General features: G+C 40.9%; 2 protein-coding genes across 2 annotated transcripts; one reads left to right on the plus strand and one right to left on the minus strand.

Annotated features, from left to right (window-relative positions):
* The first annotated feature begins 1,874 nt into the window (after nt 1–1,874).
* Nucleotides 1,875–3,829, plus strand: fuom (fucose mutarotase). Its single transcript, XM_046402775.1, has 6 exons — nt 1,875–2,207; nt 2,429–2,497; nt 2,588–2,658; nt 2,778–2,876; nt 2,989–3,062; nt 3,429–3,829. The coding sequence occupies exons 1-6, from the start codon at nt 2,123–2,125 to the stop codon at nt 3,493–3,495; spliced, it is 465 nt and encodes a 154-aa protein (XP_046258731.1). The 5' UTR covers nt 1,875–2,122; the 3' UTR covers nt 3,496–3,829.
* On the minus strand, nt 3,826–5,521 carry si:ch211-217g15.3 (uncharacterized protein LOC368914 homolog). Its single transcript, XM_046402774.1, has 4 exons — nt 5,379–5,521; nt 5,140–5,203; nt 4,726–4,763; nt 3,826–4,635 (listed from the first exon to the last, which is right to left on the minus strand). Exons 1-4 carry the CDS (start codon nt 5,384–5,386, stop codon nt 4,005–4,007), a joined length of 741 nt encoding a protein of 246 aa, XP_046258730.1. The 5' UTR covers nt 5,387–5,521; the 3' UTR covers nt 3,826–4,004.
* Nucleotides 5,522–23,757: the final 18,236 nt, after the last annotated feature.

A 23,757-nucleotide genomic window follows, 5' to 3' on the forward strand; every position in this document is an offset into this window, starting at 1 on the left:
ATATCATCTCGGCTGCTGTTTGGCTTGTTTCATTGATAGAAAAAAAAAAGAACAGTGTTACATATTGGCCTGTAGCAGTTTATACACATTCATACACATAAAACGATAATTTTGACTATAAAGAAAACACCAGAACAAATTTGATTATGTGTGCGCTTTCTTTGGCCGCTCCAATCATCGCCAGGCACCTTTTCTCTCTGTGATCTTCACACGGCGGCGCCCCATATCTTCACAAGGCCATGGCCTAATTGATTTTTATTTTCATTCAATATTCCCCCGGAGCTTGCTTTCTTGTCAGCTCACTGGAACAAAACTTTAAAAAGGATGAGGAAAAAAAAGTCGTCTCTTCACTCCGCGGGGAAGCACAAAAGTCTGCAGGGAAGGCCCGAATGAAGCTCCGCTTTGAGGCTACCGAAAGGTCAAAATAATAAATGTAGACTCAATTGAGGCTCTCCACACAGACAAAGGGGGCAAAACGTTACATTTTGGCAGCGCAGACCCTCATAGCGTGATAAACTCATTTAAAGAAGCCGTAATAAAGAGAGAGCAGCATGGGTCCAGAGAGGGAGAAAGAGGCTTTCAGGCCGGCAGACAGGCCTGGCTCCTGCAAGGGCCTTTTCTCCCAGCCAGCAGCCTCCAAAATCACGCTCTTATTCCTTAAATACTCCTTAACTACCGCTCAGTTAACCACTCAGTCGTTTTAGTGCCTTTTTATTATTATTTTTTTTACCATTAAATTCACTTAACTGTATGTATATTTAACTCAGTTATCAGTTTCCATGCACGTATTCTTAAAATTCTCGTATCTTTTGCATAATTCAAAGCAAACTGAAACAGAGAAAAAGCAAGACAAGCAACACAAAAAATTGAGTCATTTTCTTTAGGGAACCACATTACCATAAAGATTCATAATAAATGTAGTGTAGTTTCTATGCAGCAAATGTTTTGTGTAACATGACGCGGATGGTTTCCTCCTGCACAATTAGCGGAAAACACATCATCCAAAGTCCTATGGGAGAATATTACAAAGATAAAGCAAAGTACACTGTGGAAGGCAGAAATACTATGAACGCATATAGCTAATATTTGCAGATTTACAGAATAAAAACATGCAATAAAGTAGGCCTACCAACATATTTGTCATGCTCCTTATTAACAGCAGCTGTTTAAGGATTGTAAATTCTCTATTGGGCCCCGAGTCTGCGATGCTAAACTGTGACTTGACTTTTACAAAAAGCCTTTTTACATGCAGATCTGCTTTTTGCGGTCATGGAAAGGATTCCTCAGCATTTTTCTGCCATCCAGCTGAGAGTTTTTCTGGCTCAGATGAAACGGGCCGTGTGGAGTGGTTTTCATCTGACAAATATTTTCATTATCTCACATTCTTGGCACCAGAGACCGTGTCAGAATAACACGTTCACCGGTGTCTGCTTTAAATTATGCCCACCCAAGGGTGTCAGAAACAACACAGAGCAGAGATTAACCTTCTATGGGCTGCTACCAAGTCATTGGCTAACGTTTCCTTGGTGTAGGCTGTTTGCAAATGTGACTGGAGTAATTAGCTGCACACGGAAGCCTAATTTCAAATTAATTAAGCCATGAAACACTTTAGTATTGAACATCGCTTGCTTGTTTTAACTAAGCATGGCCTCAAAATGCTACGTACATGTTCCAAATAAACTGTGAATAGGTGATAATAATAATGATTCTGATTATTTATGATCTAAACTAAACTTAGAGACGTGTTTGCGCAATACTTTGAGTCCATATTTCAAGTTTGTGAAAAGGACTCGATATGGTAGCCCCTCTAACCAATCAGGTTAGGCTCCCTGATCACATGACGCGTTTCTTTGCGTCTACTACAAAGACGATGTAGCTAAGGGAAGTGAAATGGCCTACAAAGAAAAAATCTGTCCGGCCGATCGAAACATAAAATAAAAGTCGCATATTTGGCTTGTGAACCAACAGAAGAAACAACCATAACGCACACGAGACTGACTACCGGCGTTTTGGGGTTAAAGAGATTATTTTTATTGGATAACGGACGGATCTAAGCGAAGACGGAAGTAGACGGGAGTGACTGCTCTCACGTCGCTTCAAGACTTTCCAGTGCTTTGCCAGTATGGTCGTACTGAAAGGGATCCCTTCTGTTTTATCACCTGAACTGCTGTATGCACTGGCTAAAATGGGCCATGGGGATGAACTGGGTATGGTATTTAATTAAATTCGCATTAGCATTGGCAGTACCAGCAGTACTAGCTTGTAACGTTTGTACAGTACCGCAGTGCAGTAGGCTAATCCAAGTTCAAGTCAACAAACCACTGGAAAGACTGGCGGAGCAGGACTAATCTCACAGGACCATTTACAAGGCCACAGATAAAGCCCGTCCAATCATTCACAGGCTCGGTGTTTTTCTGTCTTTTGTCAGTGCTTGCAGATGCAAATTTTCCAGCATCTTCGATTTGTGCTTGTGGTCCAACCGAGATAAGAGCTGATGGTATGCAAATACATCTGCCTGTCAGTAGAAATGTTTGTTTATTATGTATTTTATAATTAATTGTCCCAGCTGTATCTGATCTTTATGCAGGTTTGGGAATCCCACAGCTGTTGGAGGCCATTTTGAGGCTTCTGCCCCTGGACACCTATGTCCCCTCTCCGGTACAGGACCCTTAAATCTAAAGTTAAAACCACCAACAGATGTCTTGTCAGTGGCTCTAACTACCTTTATTATCTGTATAACTTTAATTTGTTGAGTCTGTGCTAATATGTGTCCACAGGCTGCAGTCATGGATCTGGTGGACAGTGACAAGCAGAGGTGTTTAGCTGTCCCTGTGTGGGACACCTATGCACAGCTCCTGGGTCAGGCTGGGTCACAGGTAAAGCAGCTTTTCCACCCAATGATTAAAGAATACAGAAAGTAGCACAAAATAACTTTATATGTTCCTTTGATTTTTGATTCTTTGTGCGTTGACTTTTGCTCACATTTAGACTCCACTTGAGAAGGTGGAAAGGTTTGCTTTCTATGAGCGAGCCAAGAAAGCGTACGCTGTTGTGGCAACAGGGTGCGTATTTTCTCTGCTTTCATTTAAATATTAGAGCTGAATGTTTAATTCCGTGTCTACAAAATGATAATAAAAGTATGTGCCAGGTTGTGAAAGTTAAGGAAAAAGATTCCCTCCCAGAGTGACCTTTCTGTGATAACTGACTGAACTGCTAGTTTATTTCACTTGACACGCTAAGTTCTGAACAAATATGTGATGAGGATGGAGATTCACGGATCTGGAATTAGGCTTATTTTTCACCAACAACTAACATTTTGCTAGTGCTATAAAATCACCTCTAAATTATTTCAAACTTGACTTTAAACAGTCTGCTGATGCACTTAAAAGTCTTCCTCTTTCTTTTTTCCCTCTGTTCCATTTACACAGGGAGACGGCCCTGTATGGTAACATTATACTGAAGAAGGGGGTCATTCCTGCTGAGCTTCTACAGTGACACACACACACACACACACACACACATTATAAAGTAATGATTATCTACTGATCTAACCTTGATGTTAGTCACAACTAAAATTCTTTTCAGTGAAAATCTTAAGAAGGTGAATATTTTTGATAATTTTGCTAAACATACTTTCGCTTTTGTTCAGTTTCCAGCAGAAGCAGTGAATTCAAAACATATTTTATCTTTTTTCCTGCTTAATTCATACTCTTAATATGATGTGATTAATCTTCAGTGTACATGGAGCAGAAATGTATTTTTGTAAATAAACTTCTGTGTTGTATGCACATTTCAATAAATAACACACGTGAAGTCCTTGATGAGTGTGTCAAAGTATCTTTATCATCAGGATACATATGAGTGACACTGAGATTTAGATGTGTTTAGATGTCTTTTTAACAGTTTAATGGAATCAGATGATTATTTTTCTCTTGTTTACAGTATATCAGCTGTGTCCGATTTGAAATGATAAGGATATAAACAGACTGAGTTATTTAGGAGGATTACTGGTGGTAGAGATAATCCAGATCTTCTTCTGGTTGGCTGTACATCCTCTGAGACGGCACATCAGGAGCGGCAGCTTCAGTATCTCCTTGGTAAGGGATGGGCTGTGCGACATCTTTGTGGTACAGGTCATCCATGTCCTCTTCGGGAAGAGGGTGAACTCTGACCTGACTTTCATCTCTGACCGCCGTCCGCACAAGAGATCGCTGGTCGTCTTGATGATACAACTCGTCTTCATTCTTCTCAGGTTCAACATGGACCTCTACGCCAGCTCTGTATGCAGCCATCAGTGGGTCCGAATATCTGTCATCCAAGTCCTGCTCAGGTTCTTCTGAGTTCACCTCACTGAAAACAGGGTGGTCGATGTCATCATTATCCTCCTCTGGTTCCTGATGGTACCTGATGTTGGCATGTTCCTGCTCTCCCTTGACGTCAGCTTCATCTTGGGCCCGCAGGTTTTGGACTTGAACGTCAAGATCAACCACTGAAGGGTGGTACAGCTCATCTAGATCTTCTTCGGCTTTCTTGTGAATCATCATGCGAGGGTCGATGTCAAATTTAGCCTCATCCCTGTCCTCTGGTGGCTCCACTTCGATTCCCCAGGACATCTTACCTCTGTCATTTATGGACCTGAATAAAAATCATGTAACCTCTGTGAATTTCTTCACCCCAAGAGAAGATTGCTGACTTTCATTTTAGACTAAGGAAATTACAACTCACATGACAACATCCTGGAATGCTTCATCTTTAACTTCATTCTGAGAAAAGAGCATAAATATTACAGGATTTAAAATGGCATGGCAATCAGTGTGGCAAAAGTGTCTATTCTGTCAACAAAACTAGTGCTGTGCTGCTGCTAAAGTTAGTGATTTCAGTAGATAAATCTGAAGTGAGAAGGAAAAACCATCAAACGAAAAAAACACGGTGTGGTTGAGGGAAAAAAGGAGGTTTTAGGAAAAATTTATTAACTCTCATGACTCAGGCACCCCTCAAAGAATTCAATATTAAATGCTATTATGAGACAAAATCCTACAACTATGACCAGTTCATGGGTTTTCCTGCACAACCATCAATCATATTCTGGCCCCTTAAAGTGACACTCAGGCAGTTTTATATTGTATAGCATATACATACCCAAGGTTTATATGGCTTTGCTATGACGCCAAATACCAGGACAACACAGTAGATTAAAGAAAACCTACAAACGAGAGACTCTGGGTTAACGTCAAGATCTCTTGACAGGCATTACACAACAGATCATTGTCCAGTCAGAGGATCAAACCTCGCAGTTTGTACACTGTTAAAGATTAGAAGCAAGTTAGAAATCACTGCAGAGTCAAATACCCTTTTGAAGAGATCAGTAATTTCCTTACCTGAACATGGTGTCAGTTGTCGATGTTTTCAACAGATCTGAATAACAAGAAATCTTTGACTGCAGTTTACCTGCTGTGGAAACAAAGGACCAAAGTTACACCAATAAAACAGTCATATTTTCTTGACCTTTGTATCCTGTGAGAAAGAAAAGTCAGCTGTCAATAATTCATCTTCATGTTTATGTTGCGCTCGTCATTTGAAAAAATGAAACCGCCTTTAGCAATATCTTGTCAACATTATTTTGCTGTATTGTGATTAAAAGGTAAATCTTGTTTCTGACTACTTGAATACATAAATAGTTGAAAAATACTGACAAGTTTATAACACCCTATGGCCTTAACGCTGACGTTAAGATATTTTATCTTTATCATGTGGTAATAGTCCTTTTTACACTGGCTCAAAGCAACAGCGGTGCAATATTTTTTTAAAAAAAGTTTTTATTATTTATTACATACAGGTGTAACAAATAAAAATGCTTTCCTCCATGTGTCAGAGGAAAGAGCACTGAGTCAATCTTTGTTTTTGTACCATGCAGACATCAAAATGCAGCAGTGAGTTGTACACAGTTTGTCATTTTGCACTTAGCATATTAATCTATTTTTATCATTTGTGGTAACATTTTGCTTTACGTCCCCTTACTTAGTATTCCTAAGCTTATAGGAGCATTTAATAAATGGTTTATAACACCTCCCAGCTTGGTGGTCCACCACTTTGACATTCATAGTTTCCAGAGGATGAATCATTCTGACTTCTGTGGTGATCCCGTAACTTGTCCTCAAGCACCACCAGGTCAGAATCAGAATTTGTCCAACATGGTTTATAGGGAAATAGCTGTGAAACTGATGACATGACATCAGCATCAGCTGTACTTTGTTTTTATTGCTAATTAGGAATGTTAGCATGGTAACTTGCTAAATCAAGCTACTAGCTTCAGACTGTAAGTTTTGTTTATGGGCACTAACATCCATCCATCCATCCTTTTTCTATATCACTTATCCGTCAGGGTCGCGGGAGAGCTGGAGCCTATTCCAGCTGACTATGGGCGAGAGGCAGGGTACACCCTGGACTGGTCGCCAGTCAATGGGCACTAACATCTCCCCTGAAAATGAGTTCTCAATGTCAGTATCTGATCAAATAAAGGTTCTACCAATATATCAACAACCCTTACCTGTTTACACTTATTGCAGTTTTGAATTGATTGCTGATTCTGTTGTGGAGGCTCAGTGCAGATCATATTTATACAATAGCATCTTACAACTTTGGCTTTACTGTTAAATAAATAATGTGATTTGGGATTTAATGATATGTCAACTGGCCAGTTATTTACTCATTAGATCGGACAGTGTGCATGAAAATGTATATTAAGAGCTGTACTAAAAGCCAAAATGTTGCATCTGTATGATATCATCATGAAGCAATAATAGTCACCATGCTTGGCTTACTTTTACAGGAACAGACAAGACTCCCTCCTGCATACAGCTTCAATCATTTAAAACAACTAATTACCCCTCACACACATCTGCTGTCGGAGGGCAGATTGGAGGCAGATGATCGTTCTGTGATCTTAGTGCCAGGCACAACATTAACCAAAGCAACTGCTGAATGCATCAGCTCTAATCTACGTGCATGCCAAGATCCTTATCACACTGTACAGCCCACTGTTTCACAATAAACAGTCTCTCGTTTGGTGCACAGAATAAATTGTTTCAATAAAACTCACTTAATATATAAATGATTTTGAAATGTAGTCAAGACAGAAAACGTTTAACTTTAAAACTAAAGATGTGTATTTTGCAATACAAAGACATAAATTAATTTAAACTACTGTAGGATAACATTCAGTACGGACCCTGAAGAATGTGATTTCATTTCAGCTCAGCGTTGAAATGCATCTGGCGGTCCACCCGGCAAGCTGCTGTGAGACACCTTTTTCACTGTTCATACAACAGTAGGAGAGTCATTAAGTTAACATATGGGTTAATAATGTCTCATGCAACCAGAATGAGCACACATACACACAGTACAGTAGAACGGGAGCAGACAGACACACACTTCCTGCTCTGTTCAAGGGATGGCTCCACCGTGTCTGCTGGTTATCTGCCCTCTCTATCAAATCCATATGTTCAAGTCCAATGTTACCCCTAGACTAGCCCCATTCCCAGGTCACCGCGTGGTCTTCTGTCTCCTGCCTAAAAAGACCTTCCCTAAGCAAACTTATTCTGCTTTTACTTCTCTATTCAGACACACTGTTTCTCTTTCCTTCTGAAAGTCAGATAACAATATCAATACCACTTCAAGGTATTGATTGACTGATTTCTATGCCATATATGAAGGTACACGCAGCCACTGTTTAGCTCAGCTTAACATAAGGACTAAAGAGCAGGAGGAAACAGCCAGCCTGGTCCTGTCTAAAGGGTAACTCCTGTAAAACCACAAAATGTCGTTCTCTCCCTTGGGTTTTTGTACACATTAAACAAATTAGAAATTAATTGTTAATTAGTGGACTGTAGGAATGCTGGCAGGTTGATTTTGTTAGTTTTGGACAGAGTGTGGCTACCTGTTTCCTCATGTTTTCAGTCTTTATGCTAAGGTAAGCTAACCGGTCTTCTGGGTGTACCTTCATACTCACCACTTGACAGTGGTATCAATCTACTTATCTATCAGCAAAAAAAAAAAAAAAAAAAAAAAAAAAAAGAATAAGCATATTTGCCTTCATGACAATAGCCTTAAAAACATTGCTGCCAGACTCATACTGGTGGTAAACATACACTGTTAAACTGACACTGAGTCCAGGAGATATGAGCCATTATGGAAATGCTTCCATAAACCACAAACCTGGCAGAGGACATCCTGCTCCTCCGAGTCTTAAAAGTAAGATTTGATGGATAAAGTGTGCTGAAGCTTCTACCAATCCACCCCCCACGTACTGCACACATCAGTGAAAAAGCTTTCATGTGAAGCCCAGAGGCCCAACAGCTACCATCACAGATTAACCACACGACTTTGCTCCCTGAACTTGTCATGGTCTTACTGGAAAACACACTCCACTGTGGTTTAAGAAGCCTCTTGGCAGAACACTGCAGCTCAGCAAAGGAGTTGATCTTGCTAACTCCACTAAGGTGATGAGGTGTCAGAAAATTTAAAAGCAGTAGCGCTATTCATGGAAAGGTACAGAAAGACGGTTTTTCAGACTGGTAAGTCTGTGCGACACAGGAGCAGTATAGTAACATGTAGCATTTTGTTGTGTACTTACATTATCCCAATCTTCAAACCCAGCGAAATCCGTAATTTTATTCAACGTATTGTCGTTTTTCATTTGGTCTCCAGAATTTCTGGGAAAGAGTAAGAAAGTCTGCAAATGCGGTGAAGCGTGATGTGAATAAAACTTGAAACATTATCTCTTCTGGTGAACATTTCATGCCAGAATTTTTATCAGCAATAGTGTTGGTTTAACAAGGAGGACAACAATCCCCATGATCTCACACTACCTGCATTTTTTGTTAAGGTTTGACTGAGAGACCCCTAATAGCAGAATTTACATACTGTGCATTTAAATCACATGCATTCAGAGGCATTTTAAAATTTGCCTATTTTCAATTCAGAACTGCAGAAATGACCTTATGTGCATAACCCCAGTAAAGGAGCAAATTGTTATTTTAACTTAGGCCAGGCTAGCTGTTTCAATATTTCCCATGTTTATGCTGAGCTAAGCTAACCAACTGCTGGTGTGGCACATCTTTGGCCATACAGATACAGGAGTGGTATTGATGTTTTCCTCTACCCAAAACGGCTCAGAGAAATTTTATTTAAGCGGTAATGTTTACAGTTTTAAAACGCACATAGATTAAAAACCATACATACATTCATATATTATTGTATCACACTGCGATTATATATGGCCCTCTTCAAGTTCTTAATGACCTGTCTTTTTTTATCTGGCGTAATTATCAAGCCTAAAAAGCAAAACAAGAACGAGAGGTGGTGGAATATTTCTTAATGGGCCTCTAACACTTCCTCAGCTTCTCTGCTCTCAAATTGGGTGCAGATGAGGATAAAATACTTGATAGTGCATACGCGGTGTGAACAGTGTGCCCTGACACCTCTAGAGGACATCAGATGCTCGGCCTGATCTGCCAAGTGTATGAGCAAATATGTTTTCCTCTTCTGCTTGTATCCTGCTATTGGTTAGGTGTGTGCGCTGGTGCAATGTGCAAACACGCATCATGTGAACGACAAGGCTTCTAGAAAATTAAAGGTCAACAACAAAGAACAGAACGAATGGGAGTTGTCAGCAAGTAATGACTGCTGCCAATAAACAGTGAAACACACACACACACACAGTCACAAGATGTTATTGCACAAAATGTAAGGAGTGAGCCAAGAATAAATTGCCTGTCTGTAACTATTTAAATGCAGCATTAAGTCATGATTTATGCCTGTAAACCTGGGACAGAAAACATGCTCCAAATGTTGCAGCTTGCAGCAGTTTATGGGGGAAACCACCAAAATGAATATTTGACTAAAGTCCCATTTTTAAATAAATGATCTCGGCTTCATTTTGTGTCTGTTACACAGTGGTCGCATGAGGCTTATGAGCGTGCGTATGTGCATAAGGACTGCACAGTTTGCTGTACTTGCTTAAACTTACTTACACGCTTGTACAATATGTTGTCAGATACAGCAGATTAATATGTCATTGCCACTGATGACAGCAGTCTCTTCAAACTGTGACTTTAAGTGCAGGATCTGATGCTCTGGCTCTGTCCCAAAACCAATAACTGCTTATTACTGCTAAGACAGGAATGCAGCCGTCATGTTTAAACTTGACTTAAAATGGCATCCTTATCAGGACTCCTCTACTGGCAGAGAAACAAATAGAAAACAGAATATTTAACAACTTGAGACATCAGACTCCACGCTAAACCTTAAAGCAAACTGCATCGCTGTTTGAAATGTGATAATGAACATATTGTACGCCTCGTATGCAAACAGAAAAGTTGCCCCTGCACACTAAAACAATCATCAGCACCAAAACCTCATCATCACCATCATTACTATCGGTAAATCCCATAAAGGTCGTCCCGGAGCACAGGGCTGTATTTGAGGCTAACCACCTCTCTGTCTTTACTCACAGTCTTCCGTCATATCCCCCACACTCACAACATTTAGGAAAGCTGGGGTTTTCTAAATAACTAAAATTAACTCAATGATCTACAATTAACTTAATTGATGCTTCACCAACACCCATTAAACACACATTAGACATCTCACGGTGGAGTTTAACCGCATGAATTACAGGGCTGGGGGAAGGACCTCCATGGAAGAGCGGAGGCGAACATGAAATGTTGTGACGATGGTCTGCTGTACAGGGGAGCTGTCAGACTTGTGAAGCAGCCGCAGAAAGAATTAGTGAACCATCTGCTCAGCAGTTGCATGCAGGCACTTCAGCATCTGACACTGCCTTTAACATGTTTCACTGCTAATGCTTAATAGAATGTCTCCTGAATGAACATGTGGGATTTTAGGGGGATAAGATGAAGGGCATGATGAGTCAGTCAGTCTGGGGCCCAGGGGCCACCTGACTAGGTAATGCCCGAGACAGTTTTCCAGCAACAAAAGTGGTGATGACAGTCGAGGCGGACAAGGGGATGTGGATCAGGAGCTGCAACAGACAGACATGAAAAGGAACTTTCCTCTCTGTCTGTTATGTAAGTGATAACAGAAGACTGGAAAGCTCATTGTCTGTTGCAGAGGAGACGCAGAGGAGTATGACTGACTTACTTAGTTGACTGTGTGAAGGATAGCCATTAGTAATGCCAGCTGCTTGAACCGACAAAGTCATGCCACTGCTTTGACAGTGTGTATCAACCACGCAAATATTATATTATAGACCCAATAATGAGAGGGAAAACTCAGGTGGTCCCTTTTTCTCTCTCTTTCACACACACACACACACACACACGTACACAAAAATACGCTATGCCATTATCCTTCCTCAATCACACCCCTCATAAACTCAGTAAACATGTGGGAGCTGTTAAAGTAAGTTTAATGGCTATTTACTGTGTTTTGGACGCTTCTCATTAAACACTTTTTCCACTTGAGGAGAACTAATGTTTTGGAAAACTCTGTTAAATGAAACACTCATCATGCCAACACTTGGCACATGTGGCTCATTAATTAAAAGGACTGCCCTCTACAGGACAAACTGGAGAACTGCAGAAACTGACATGCACTTACAATCGATGAGATTTTTTTAATCTGTTGTTAATTTTTCTTGCCAAAAAACCTGTAATAACTTTTTTGTGTAACATTGTTGTCTATGTACACATCGAGAAAATACTTAGAAGTTATTTAAAGCTGTGTTTGGGGCCACCTGATGAATATAAAGATACAATATTCACTCTCTTTTTGGCTCTGTTTTTTGGTCTCCACCAAACTCCTCTGCGAAATCTACTCAAGCTGCAAAATGCTCCACTATGTTTGCTAACTTTTTTTTTTTCATTTGGTGCTGGACAGGTAGTGTTCAGTAAGTCTTTAGAGCTTTTCCACTAAAACAGCTGCTTGCTCTCAATGAAAAAGAAACAAAGGCGAACTAAATCAATAAAGTTGCAGCCCAGAAAAACAAAACAATGAGCTTCAGCAATGAGCTTCATAGCAAGCTTCAGCTTAAGAGTAACTTTCACATAAGTAGTCAAGCGATCCATTATTAACGTAAAAATCTTGATTATAGCCATTAAATGCATTTGTTGAAAATTTCTCAACATTCAGAGATTTGCTTTAGACTCTTTTAACAACCAACCCAGTTACTCACAGCACACAACTACAACCGTGAGCAGCAACGCAAACCAGTTTGCACTGAAAACACTTACACAACAGTGAACAGTAACTGCCGGGCCGGGTAGCCTTTCTGGAGTGAGGTACATTCTACAGTTGGTTATTTTTGCATTTATTAGGCTTTTAAAAAAAGAAAGCCAAGAGAACTTAGAAACTCGCTATTCACACATATCTCTCAGCCAGAACTAAGAGCTGTGTGTACCATCATGTGTTTAAGAGGACTGGCTTTGGAGAGAGTCCTAAAGGGAAGGGATTGGATTTTTCATTTGGATACATTCAAAATGTGGCCACTCTTGCTAGTTCTTCCAATTTTACCAGCCAACCCCGGCTTTACGATACAGAGACAAACGGTGCTTTTTCAGCATTTCCTAACATCTGAAAATAGTGATGGTTTATGCCAGAAGGGGTAAAAGAAAACCTTGAGGGTGGAGTACATCAAACATGACAGAAAGAGAAACAATTTGACCTCCTCCCTTCCTCTGTCTCCCCTTTCTACTCTTCCCACTCCGGCCACTGAATGCCTCCTCACTGGAGTCCACTGCGGCCCTGGCTGCCAGCTGGAGTACCCCTAACCTCTGGCCTCTGACCCCCAGCACCACAGAATTCATCACAGAGCGGCCCGTTCAATGCGCTCAGTGGGGGGGCGCATCCTGTGAACCAGTGTGATTACAACAGAGGGGAGCAACAGTGAGTACAGGTGTTAACAGTGAGTACAGGTGTTACAGATGTTCTTTACACTGCTTGAATCACCGCCCTTCCCTTGATATTCACAACACATTGTATCCATAAGATCACAGAAATCCTCTCAGCGTCTGTCACGCTCTGAATTTGGGTCTGTTTGCATGTCATGGTCCCATCTGTCCTGATGCTCCTGGGTTAAAGAGGGGATCCTGCTGTTCCTTGATGGAAAGCTGCCTGCTACAGAGAGATCTGGTTACAAGAGCGCAGCGCTTTCATCCTTATTAAAGAAACATGTGCCCGCTCTGTGCAGTTATGTCAGCAGATGAAATGTTTTATTCTCTCCTCTGCTTTTAGTTTATTTCTCAATACAAATAAGGATATAACACAGATATGATCGGATGACAAAAGTCTTGGCTTTTGAAGTTCATACTTTTCTTTATAATAAGAAATGGCAGGTTCAACATATGAGAATGAGTAAAGATTAATAAAAGATTGTTATTTGTATCTCAGAGAATGTGATTTATGCCTCCTTTTTTTCGTCATACTTCAAATACCAGTGGTTTTGTTGTTGCACAGTGAGAGGATAATTACAGACTCCCTGGTGACAAAAGAATGTCAGACCCAGCTGATTCAATTAAAATGATTACTTAATCTTTGGTCTTCATCATTTATCCACAACTAATTGGAACAGTGCTTCTAGGGCTGTTCTCATATGCAGGTTTGGTGTTGCAGAATCTGTCTCCTAAACTTCCCCAAAAATCCAAGCATCTAATGAAAGTCTTTCCAGCACATTACAATTGAATATAAAATCGAAAATCTGTACCGTCAGCTTAGGAAGAAATTTCTCAGCATCAGCAAACTGCAAAGTTTTTCTTACCCACTGATATGCAAGTCAGTAAAGTAAAGACAACTCATCTGTTTTAAAACACAGGTTATTGTGATGTCCTGATGTCAGGGTGAAGAAAAGACGTAAGAGGTTTAAAGATTTAACTATAAATGTTTAAAATGTTGGCCTAAGACTACAGAGAAGAATTGTTTTATACCTTCTAATCTGAAATTAAATGGTTTTCAAGAATATTATATTGTCTGGGACATGTGAAAGTAATGACAAATAAAACTTGCAGAAATTTGCTTTAAAAGATATAAAAAAGGCATCTTGGGTATGAAAATATGTGATTGTCAAACTCTTTTTAAGTATGTTTCGTTGTTTAAGTGATATGTTCTTTTTTTAATCCAACAATCTCCAAAAATAAGAAAAAAAAAATTACAATTTGCATTAGATAAGTACATCTAATAACATATCAACATTTATTTTAAGATACAGTATTAGTATAGTATATATATAGTAGTAAGATGTTGCAATCATTTTTTGAAAATACTCAGGGGTATTTTCAATATTTAACAACTTAACAACTGTCTTAATCCTGAGATTTTTTTTGTGTGTAATTTTATGTTCAGTAACTGCCGTGCAGAAAAAATGACAAATTGTAATCTAAGTGGAGGAATCCTGTTTCCTATAATGCATAGTTCATCAACAGGAGTCACTACAACAACGTCCATTCATGTTTGACTGCAAAGTTGCTCATTACACATCATTCAGCGCCATGTTAGCTATCCTCGTTACAGTCAGAGGATGAAAGTCAGACCTCTGGATCCACTCCACTAACAGATTTTCATTTCTTGAAGATGACTGTTCCTTGTAGATGTTTATCTCTGCAGTTTGTGCTCCCTGACCTCACCCCCCCGCCACCCCAGCCCCCACCCCAGACCACTGCTTTGTTCCTTTGCTGTGCCCTGTGGAAAGTTTGGCTCCAACCTTTTCATACCATAATTACATAGCTGCACAACACAGACAGACAGTGGAGTAAAGAGAGACGCAGCATGAAAGGGAAAGCGGTCACCATTACTGATACGTGATAACTTGGTGCCACTTACCCGCAGTGTCACACTGTTACACTGCAGTGATATGATTATTGATGTTGGACATGATGTGGACAAAGCCAACTACAGATACAGTTCAGAGACAGAAGGTGACCTGCTAACTTACAGCGCAGTATGGTGTGATTTGAAACTTATTCATTCATTTATATAATTTTGTTGTACAAGCCTGTGTTGTTTAATGACTGATAAATGAATCTTGTATCTTGACTCATTGCTCTAAGCACTCTTTAACTGGATGTTCAGGAGTCTATTTATAAGCTCTTATGTAATGCAACAAAGCACAACATGCACAGAAATCCAGGGTATTTTTTTCTTTTTTTCACGTTTCTTTTCAGAAACTGGGTTGGCAGGGAAGAATTCTGTGTGCTGAGCTATGATTCAAAAGCATGTGTCATCACTTCGTCAAAGAAATAAAATCTGAGATTCAGCCTCTTCTCCCGTGGTCTCCGTATCATCAGTAATGAGATGTCCTGATGTGGAGAAAGCCAAAGATTAAGTATTCAAGCAAGGCGTTGAAAGGTGCACAGAGCAGAGTTAACAGTTACAGACATGCTGTCTGGACTGGCCAACAGGCAAACCACAGGATCTTTTTCGCTAGATTTTACAAGTCAAATGTTGCAGTTTATATTTACAAGTTCTGATGTGATTTATGGTTGATAAAAGAAATCTTGGATGCCTCTGTGCTATTTCTTTTTTTTTAAAATCTGAGTAGAAGGTGTTTGACATGAAAAGGCAATGAACTGGACACTGTATGTACGTTAGGATGTATTTCAGGAACAATTTAAACAACAAAGATAGTTAAATGTTGAACCAGGAGAAGTTAAACTGAAAAGTCACATCGCTCTTTGCAAGTGAAACTAACACTATGATGTCCACTGTGCCCTCTCCAAACAAGCCAACACAAGATGAATCTCACTAAAAGGGGTTACTATCAAATTATTGGTTTACACAGCCCTATGAACTTATCCCTGAGGAAAGATGCTTGCCAGAATAGGATTTTACTAATGTCACTAAATCATTCCCAGCTGGCCCGACTGCAGGAAATGCGTCTTTCTTCTCAAAACCTCAGAGCAAATAATACATGAAGCATGGTGCATTCATGAGCATGTCTGTCCTCAGAACTTGTGTTGAACTGTCTGTCCTGGGCTTCGTGGCGTTTAATGTCCCCCAGGGCTGCGGTAACAGTCTGTCAGTCTGCTCAGCCCCTAACAGCCCATATTCACCACTTAACCTTTCGAAAATGGTCAGCTAACTTCAGAGGGAAAAACTATTCCTGGTTCAAGAAGGTGTGAGGAACGCCAGATCAGTGAGCATTGATTCCATAATTATGGCAACAACCGCCTTAAGGTCAGCCACACAGTGACTGTGGGTCTAATAGACATTTGAGCAGGCTTTGGTCTCATGCTTGTGAAAGCAGTTTAGTAAAGGGGTAAACAGCCTGGGGCCAGCAATAACAGAGTGGAACTGATTAGAGGAGGAGAAGGAAGGAGGGAGAGAGGAAGAAAAGAGAGGAAAAATGAGACAGGGACTGATAGCATCTTTTTACCCAACTTAATTTTATTAGACAGCTAAAGGCTCCATAATCTCTCAGAGGACTGTGGGTCTAAAATCCCATGTGAAATGTAAACATTAACAAAAGAATATGGCAGAAATAGTTCTGGATTTTGGGGCATGGGTGGGTAAAACTCTTGTTTGTTTATTTTCCCTAATGCATATTCATTCAGCTTAGTTTCCCTCCATATTTTTCCCCCGTTCATCCATACACACATCCCCTCTTCAGCGAATCCCAGTTTGTGAACTGCTGGTTTAAGTCTATAGTTTATTAAGATTTCATGCTTAAACTTAACTTCTTCAAAAGTTCTATAATGAACAAACTCAAACTAACACATAACTAGACCTAATAAATCAGCACCACAACACAACCCATGCAGCTTGTGCTAAAATTGTGCTAAAATTCCTTGTAATGTCATACATTAAGGGTGATATGCATTTGCAGCAGGTACCAATGACTGTACATAAAGATCTTTATATAGAGGCAGAGACACTGAAAGAAATCAATACAAAGAGCATTTGATAAGAAGCTGCATAATTTTCATGGAATGCTGTCATGAGCTCAGCAGCGACGTCGGCAGGTTCGCATCTTCCAAAACCACTAAACTATTTAGCCAGGATGAGAACACCTACGCTCAGCTTTCCTGAAACAGAATTACAAACGTGACACTACTGTCCTCTTCCTCGCTGTCCGAGCTGTAGCCACATCCACTGCCCAATTTAATAGAAGTACTGTCATCTCCGGTCAGCCGACGCATTACATTTTCCTTCACAGATATCTAAATGCTTGTTAACATGCTACACACATCAAGACACACATATTTCCTCCTGTTACAGAACAGGAGACTGTATCACTGAAGGTGTTTTTGTCATGTCAAAGATGTCTATTTTCTGAACAGGATAAAATGTTCGAGGAAAAACCTCTGTACAACCAAAAAAAATAGCACAAACAGTTTCACAGAAGGCAAATCATTCTGGGCAAACAGTAAACAGACAGTATGTGAGCTGATGAAAACAGCATTGAAGATACACTTTGCCCCTTGATAACAAACGGTAACATTTATGTGCCACCATGAGCCACCCGTATGACCATATTACAGAGTAATATATGGGCTGCTAAGATCTCAAATGGTTCTGAAGAGTCACAGTGACTTAGCACCTATTCGTAATTTGAAGGCAGAGATTCAGAGATCCAGGTTGCCAAATTCTAGTTTGACGGGATGCTGTAATTACCAAGAAAGAGAAAGGATAACCCTCTTTTCCTTTCCTTCACCACTTCTCTCTGTCCCCTCACTTTTAAACCCTTTCTCCATCTCTCATCCCCTCCCTCGCCCTGTCTCTCCATTGCCAACTCTTCATATGTCAGTGAAAGCTGTTACTAATAAAAGTTAAAAAGCAAACTATGAAAAGGAGGTGAGAGGGAGCAGAGGGAGGTGCATTCTTTCCTGGCTGCATGGGAAGAGTTTTGCCAGAGCGAGAGCGAGTTCCAGAGGTCTGCGACGGCAGTGGACGGTGGGAGGGGGATAGGAGTTGAGTGTCACCCCCGTCACCCCAGGACATGGAAAAAAATGTTTTGTTTCGTCAGGTTTCAAAGGCACACCAATTACATCGGAGACGCAGGATGACCGGACATCCCTGCGCTGCAGCGGCAGAGCTGAAGAAAAAAAAAAAAGAACCACGCCTTTAAAAACCGAACAGGGGGAACTCATCCTCTCCTCTCATCTCTCATCACCTCTCCTTGACATGGCTATAAGTAGCACTAAAGCAGCACCCCAATAGCTCATCTCCATCTTCTCTGTGTCCAGAGAAGGCAGCCATTGTGTGCCTGTTCCTCTCTCCCCAAGTCAGTTTCCTATTGAGGCTCTGAAAGGGCCTTTGAGGGGCCCTGTTTTGGCTGTGCAGCTCACCTGCAGAGGGGAAACTATGGGTCTATTCTAAAGCCCAGCAGCTGCCAGGGCAGAGAGGCTGGCACCCAGTGGGAGAGAGAATAGCAGCCACAGAGCCTTTCAATATGAAGCCACTTAGTAACAGAAGGCATGTGCCAAGCCTGCAAAGCCAGAATGAAGAGTCACCCTTTGGAGTTCACTAAATATTAGAAAAGAGTTAGAGGCATCTCCTCTTCGCTCCCTTTATCTGTACCTTCGTCACTCTGTGTGTGTCTTGTCTGCCTGTTTGTGGAATAATAATTCACAGGTAGCAGGACATAGAGAAAACATGGACGGTAAAACATACAATAAAGAGCTTTAGGTCAGGAGGACGGAGGTACCTAAGATCAACAGGTAAGATCACCTCGAACAAGCAATAACTCTGTCAAACATTTTCCCTCATCCATGTTCAAGAGTGACCGCCAAACTTGCTGTCGTGCGACCGATGGAGCCATGATGCCGCTGTGAGGATCTCAATGGCTGCAGGCCTGTGAAGACGCCTTTACCACACAAAGCCCCTTTTCTGTCAGCAGGCTCGCTCCCACACTGGCGCTAATTTACGATGCCCTCACAGCAATTTCCACAGTCAGAGAAGTTCAATTGTGTTTTCCAGCTCATTAAGCATCAGCACAACAAAGCTTTCATCTTCTCCTTCATCTACTTCTTCCCCCTCTTCTCTCCCTTCACACATCTTCCTCCCTTTATCTGACTGTCCACTAATCTGCCTCTTTTTCAAAGCCTTCAGTCTAAGTACTAGAGCTAAAATGGGCTTCATTATTAAAACAATTTTCCTTCTCCGTACGTTTAATTCAGGTTTTTTTTTGTCTGGTTTTGTGTTTTGGTTTGTGTAAAGCACAACCCCAAGTCTGAAGGCTCTCCTCATAGAGGCGTAGGGAGAATTTAATGGTTGTTTATTCAGGGGCCTCTGCTATGCCCTCCCATTTCTTTCAGAGCTTCATGAGACAATGTGGAATCTATTGTAATCTCAGAAGAATCAACTCAGCATATTGGTTCAGGTTGTCACTGTGCTGAGATCATAGGCACACATTCTCCCACAAACACGTTGGTGCCCTAAATAAATTTTAATTAAACAATTTTTTTTAATGTAAAATCTGTATTCACATGTCAGATGACCAGGACATTGGACCGGCTCAAATCAACAATGGCCTGAAAAATTCTGCATGAGGAGCATGAAGAAAAGGCAAAGGACTATTCCCAACACCCAAAGCTACAGCAAAAAAGCCCCAAAGTAAGGCATGTAACCCCAATTTGTTCCAGTTTCGGCTCATCTGTGGTCACCGTTATATATAAAGCCTCAAGTACATGATGATACTCTATATCACTGACATCAGCGACTTCCCTGGAACATCTTTTGAAGTCAGCGTGAGTCACAAGTTCTGAGGAAATATGCATCGAAAATATGAGTCCCCTCTGAAACTCTGTGTGACACTGCTTCAGATGGGTCTAAGCAAGTCACTCTCTCACCAAGTCATTTGCACTGAACAGCCATCTACATAACAGAAGTATTTATACACTAAATAACACTTAAAACACATTTTTGCGTAAAGCACAGATTTGCTTTCAACAAGACAAGACATCTTGATGTTTTTGCACAGAAAATATAAAGTGACAGCCAGCAGATTTTAGCTTTCAGCTAACAGATTAGCAGCCAGTTCATTGTTTGGTACATATGGTACAGGGTTTCATACAGTCACAATACTAAGATGGAACAGCAGACAGCAAATTTCAGCTACAAACTAAAATTTGAGTCATAACTTATATATTGTAATCCATGCTCAGTGTCACATTTTAGCAATGCAAAAGCATATAGTTACATTTTTTTTTTTTTTGCTCTTTTTGAAGGTCTCACATCAAAGTCTATAAGTTGATTTTTTTTTCATTTTCAAAGTGTCTCAGTGGACCAGTGGTTAACTCTCAGCAGGTGCTGCTGTGTGATTTGTCATTGCATCTTGTAATGTGGCTGCCATCACTTGAGTTGTGTCAGAAAAGTCAATTTTAATGTTGTTGGGAAATGTTTTTGCAAATAGTTAATCGGCAACAGCTGCTTGACACAAATCAGTGCACCATTTTCAGCTTCCAGTGGGCCTACACCAAACTCTTGGGTACCGTCTCCCACTGTGCTGTGGTCTGATTTCATTCTGCAACTCATTGAGAGGCAAAGTAGGAAACTGATGCTGCGGCAGAGACATTTGCGAGATTTAATTTACTGTAAATGTAGCGACTGTGGGTTTAAACAGGAGAACTGAAACAGATAAGAAATATAATGACAGGGAAGAAGATAATATGGTATGTATTATATGTTGCGGTAATATTTTCCAGTCAATTCATTCGACCACAAAATGACTACAAATACTGCAAGGTCTCTGTGTCCCACGGAGAACCACTGGAATGCTGCTCTCATTAAGCTCAGAGATTTTTTCAGTAGTTTCTAGCTGAGCTTCTCTATATTTCAAGACACTGCATGAGGAGAGTTGTACCTCCAAGTGTGTGTGTCAGGTTTCTCTTCTCTTCTCTCCTCTATTAGCCCTGTGATGTCCCCTGCTCCTCTGCTGTCATCGCCCTCATACTAACAACGCCTACATCTGCTATCATTGCCAGACAATAAAGAGCCTATGACAATGTGACGACCGCAGCCTCAGCTAGTGGGTCATTCTCTAACATCATCATCATCATTATTATAACTGAGTGCAGGCTACCATCTGAGCTCCCCACCCCACCCCACCCCTTGCTGTCAGCGCTGTCACTGAGCTCACCCTAACCCCTGGCTCGCTCTGGGTCCAGAGAGGGTGTCCGGTTCCCTTTGTCTCACTCCTTTCGTCCCAGATCACAACAATACAGCAACATTATCTCTGTGTTCACCTGTTAGCACCTGGCACTGCGGGAAAGACTCACTGCCGAGTGCCCATAAGCCGACCACTCTGCTCGTCTCTGTCAGACGCCATGTGGAACGCGCCTTCCTGTCACCAAATCCAATATCTTACATACAAAACACACAGAGGCATAATAACCTGCTCACTGCTCACCTGTCAACACTTTCCCCTGGCAGCCGACTCACGCTAACATATAGAGGATAAATGAAAAGCACTTAACCAATCAACAACCCATCAGGTAATTACAAAGGTTTCAAGCATTGTCTGCCGTGAGAGTCCCCTGTATATCCTCCTCAAGAAGGAAACTGCTGGGATATCATCCTCAAGGTGAATGTTTAAAACAGACAACCTTTTTCAATGTGAACCAATATTTAATGTAATTTTAATTTGCAATATTCTAGAATCATATGTTACCTTTTACCTGGTTAGAATCAAACAGATGTTTTGTGTCATGCGCTGTAGCCAGAGACCAAAAAAATCTGACAGGCATATGGGTCAGTATGTTCAAAAAAGAAGGATTTGCTAAATGCTTAAACAGAAACTGATGCATTGACTGTATAAAATACGGACGTAGTGTCTGTGATGTCACCCACAGGTTTCTGTAGAGTCACTGAGAAGCTCAGCGTGGAGGCAGGATACAAGATACAAGACAGGTTTATTTGTCACACACACAATCATACACGGTGCAATGTGCAGTGAAATTCTTTTTGTCCCTGCTACCAAAAAATAGGTAAGCAAAAATTAAATATTGTAAAATAGAAAGCTTATAAAAATAATGTGAAAATGTGCAGTATTTACATTTACAGCTGGCGCCATCTTAGCAGAGCCTGAATCCGCCAAACTCCCAGTTCATCGAAAAATCTGAGATGAGCTGGGTGAGTGAAGCTTGGCTGCTGACAGCCAGACCACAGGTAGCAGCTAACTGTCACTCAAACCAGCAAGACTTAAGCCTTAATAACCAAAGAACTGCAGTTCGTTGCACTGGCTTCATTTTTCAGCATCGGGGATTGCCACCTGATCTGATAGCCCCTCCACACACATTTTTCCAGTGCACCTTTATGTCTGACAATGTTAGTTACTTTCTGAAACCAACGACTGGACAATCACACCCACTTCACACAGTGATTAACCAGGTGTGTGGAGGTGAAAAGAAAGGCAGAATTTCAAACTTCTCTCTAAAGCTCACTTCTTGATATTTCACACGAGTACTTCCCATCACCTTTCGCCTGTAAAAACAGTGCAACACTATTTCAAGAAGAAACTGTCTCACATTATAACCTGTTATTCCCATTTGTTTGTGTTTTTTGTGTCTTGCCCCTCTTCATGACAGCAGGCATGTAAAGCCAAGGCTCATCTGCTCACATCTGAAGTGCTGCTCCAAAAGGCCTCACTCCAGGTGGAAAATGCGCCCTGATGCGATGAGCGTTCAAATGGAGATAAAAGTGGACATTTTTGGACAATCTTTCGTGAAAGGCGTTCTTGGACTTGTACACACAAAAAGTGAAAGTGCTTGTGTGAAGAATGATACAATAAAGCTTGAGAAAGAGGTTCAAACACACACACAGCATCAGAAAGGTCTGGTGTTTGGAGGTTTCAGACACTGTTCAACCATCCGACAAGCACTTCAGTTGAAGCACAATGATACCTTAAGTGGCCTTTTGTCACTCTCAGTAAAGCTGTCTCAATTTACTCTGTGACACCCTGAGAAATGTTCTCAGATGATATCAGAGGGTCAGCACCACCTGAGGCAGCATGGAAGAAAAAAGATTTTTAAGTACATTATACGGTCAGCAGGTCATATGTGAACTTTTTCACAGTTGACAGGTTAGACCCGACCTTGAGTGGACACAGAAAGGGTAGCGGCTCTCGTGTATCACAATGTGCTGACAGTGGGAAAGACGAAGCAACTAATCAAAGCTGACAAGTTGTTGCAGTTCCCTTCAGCCTTATCAGATAAGGAGAAACATCAGTGGGAGAGACCTCAGGCGAGAGACCTCCATATCCTCTTTGGCATGATTGGCATGACAGGGCCTGAGTGAAACTAAGCCTTTGTGCTTGACTTTATTATTTCTATAATTAATGTAACTAATCTAACACCCATAGCAAACATGCCAATGTACAGTGCGAGTCCAGCAAACTGTGTATAAGCAATAATTGGTGCTTATTTAGCAGATTCACCTAAACAGTCAATGATCACATTTTATCTCATGGAAGCTGTTAGGGTAACTTCACCTTTGCTCATCTTAAAGTCCAAACAGTGTGTCCTAGGTTCTGCCATGTGACACAATCATCATGTGATGATTATACCATGTGACACCATAATCATGTGATACCTCAGTGATGGTGTAATGACATGCAAACTAGATGATGCTCTTTAAATTTGAGACTCAACTTGTGATTGGAGACTGACTGGAGACATCTGGATGTGAGACTTGATGAGAGAACCATTTGAGGACAAAACAAAGCTAACTTAGCTAAAATGGACCATAAACATGTAAATAAATCATAGACCTTGTGCATATGGCAGACAACACTTCATTCTGTCTGTGAAG

The sequence above is a fragment of the Scatophagus argus genome, chromosome 10 (assembly GCF_020382885.2).
Source record: "Scatophagus argus isolate fScaArg1 chromosome 10, fScaArg1.pri, whole genome shotgun sequence".
Taxonomy (NCBI): domain Eukaryota; kingdom Metazoa; phylum Chordata; class Actinopteri; family Scatophagidae; genus Scatophagus; species Scatophagus argus.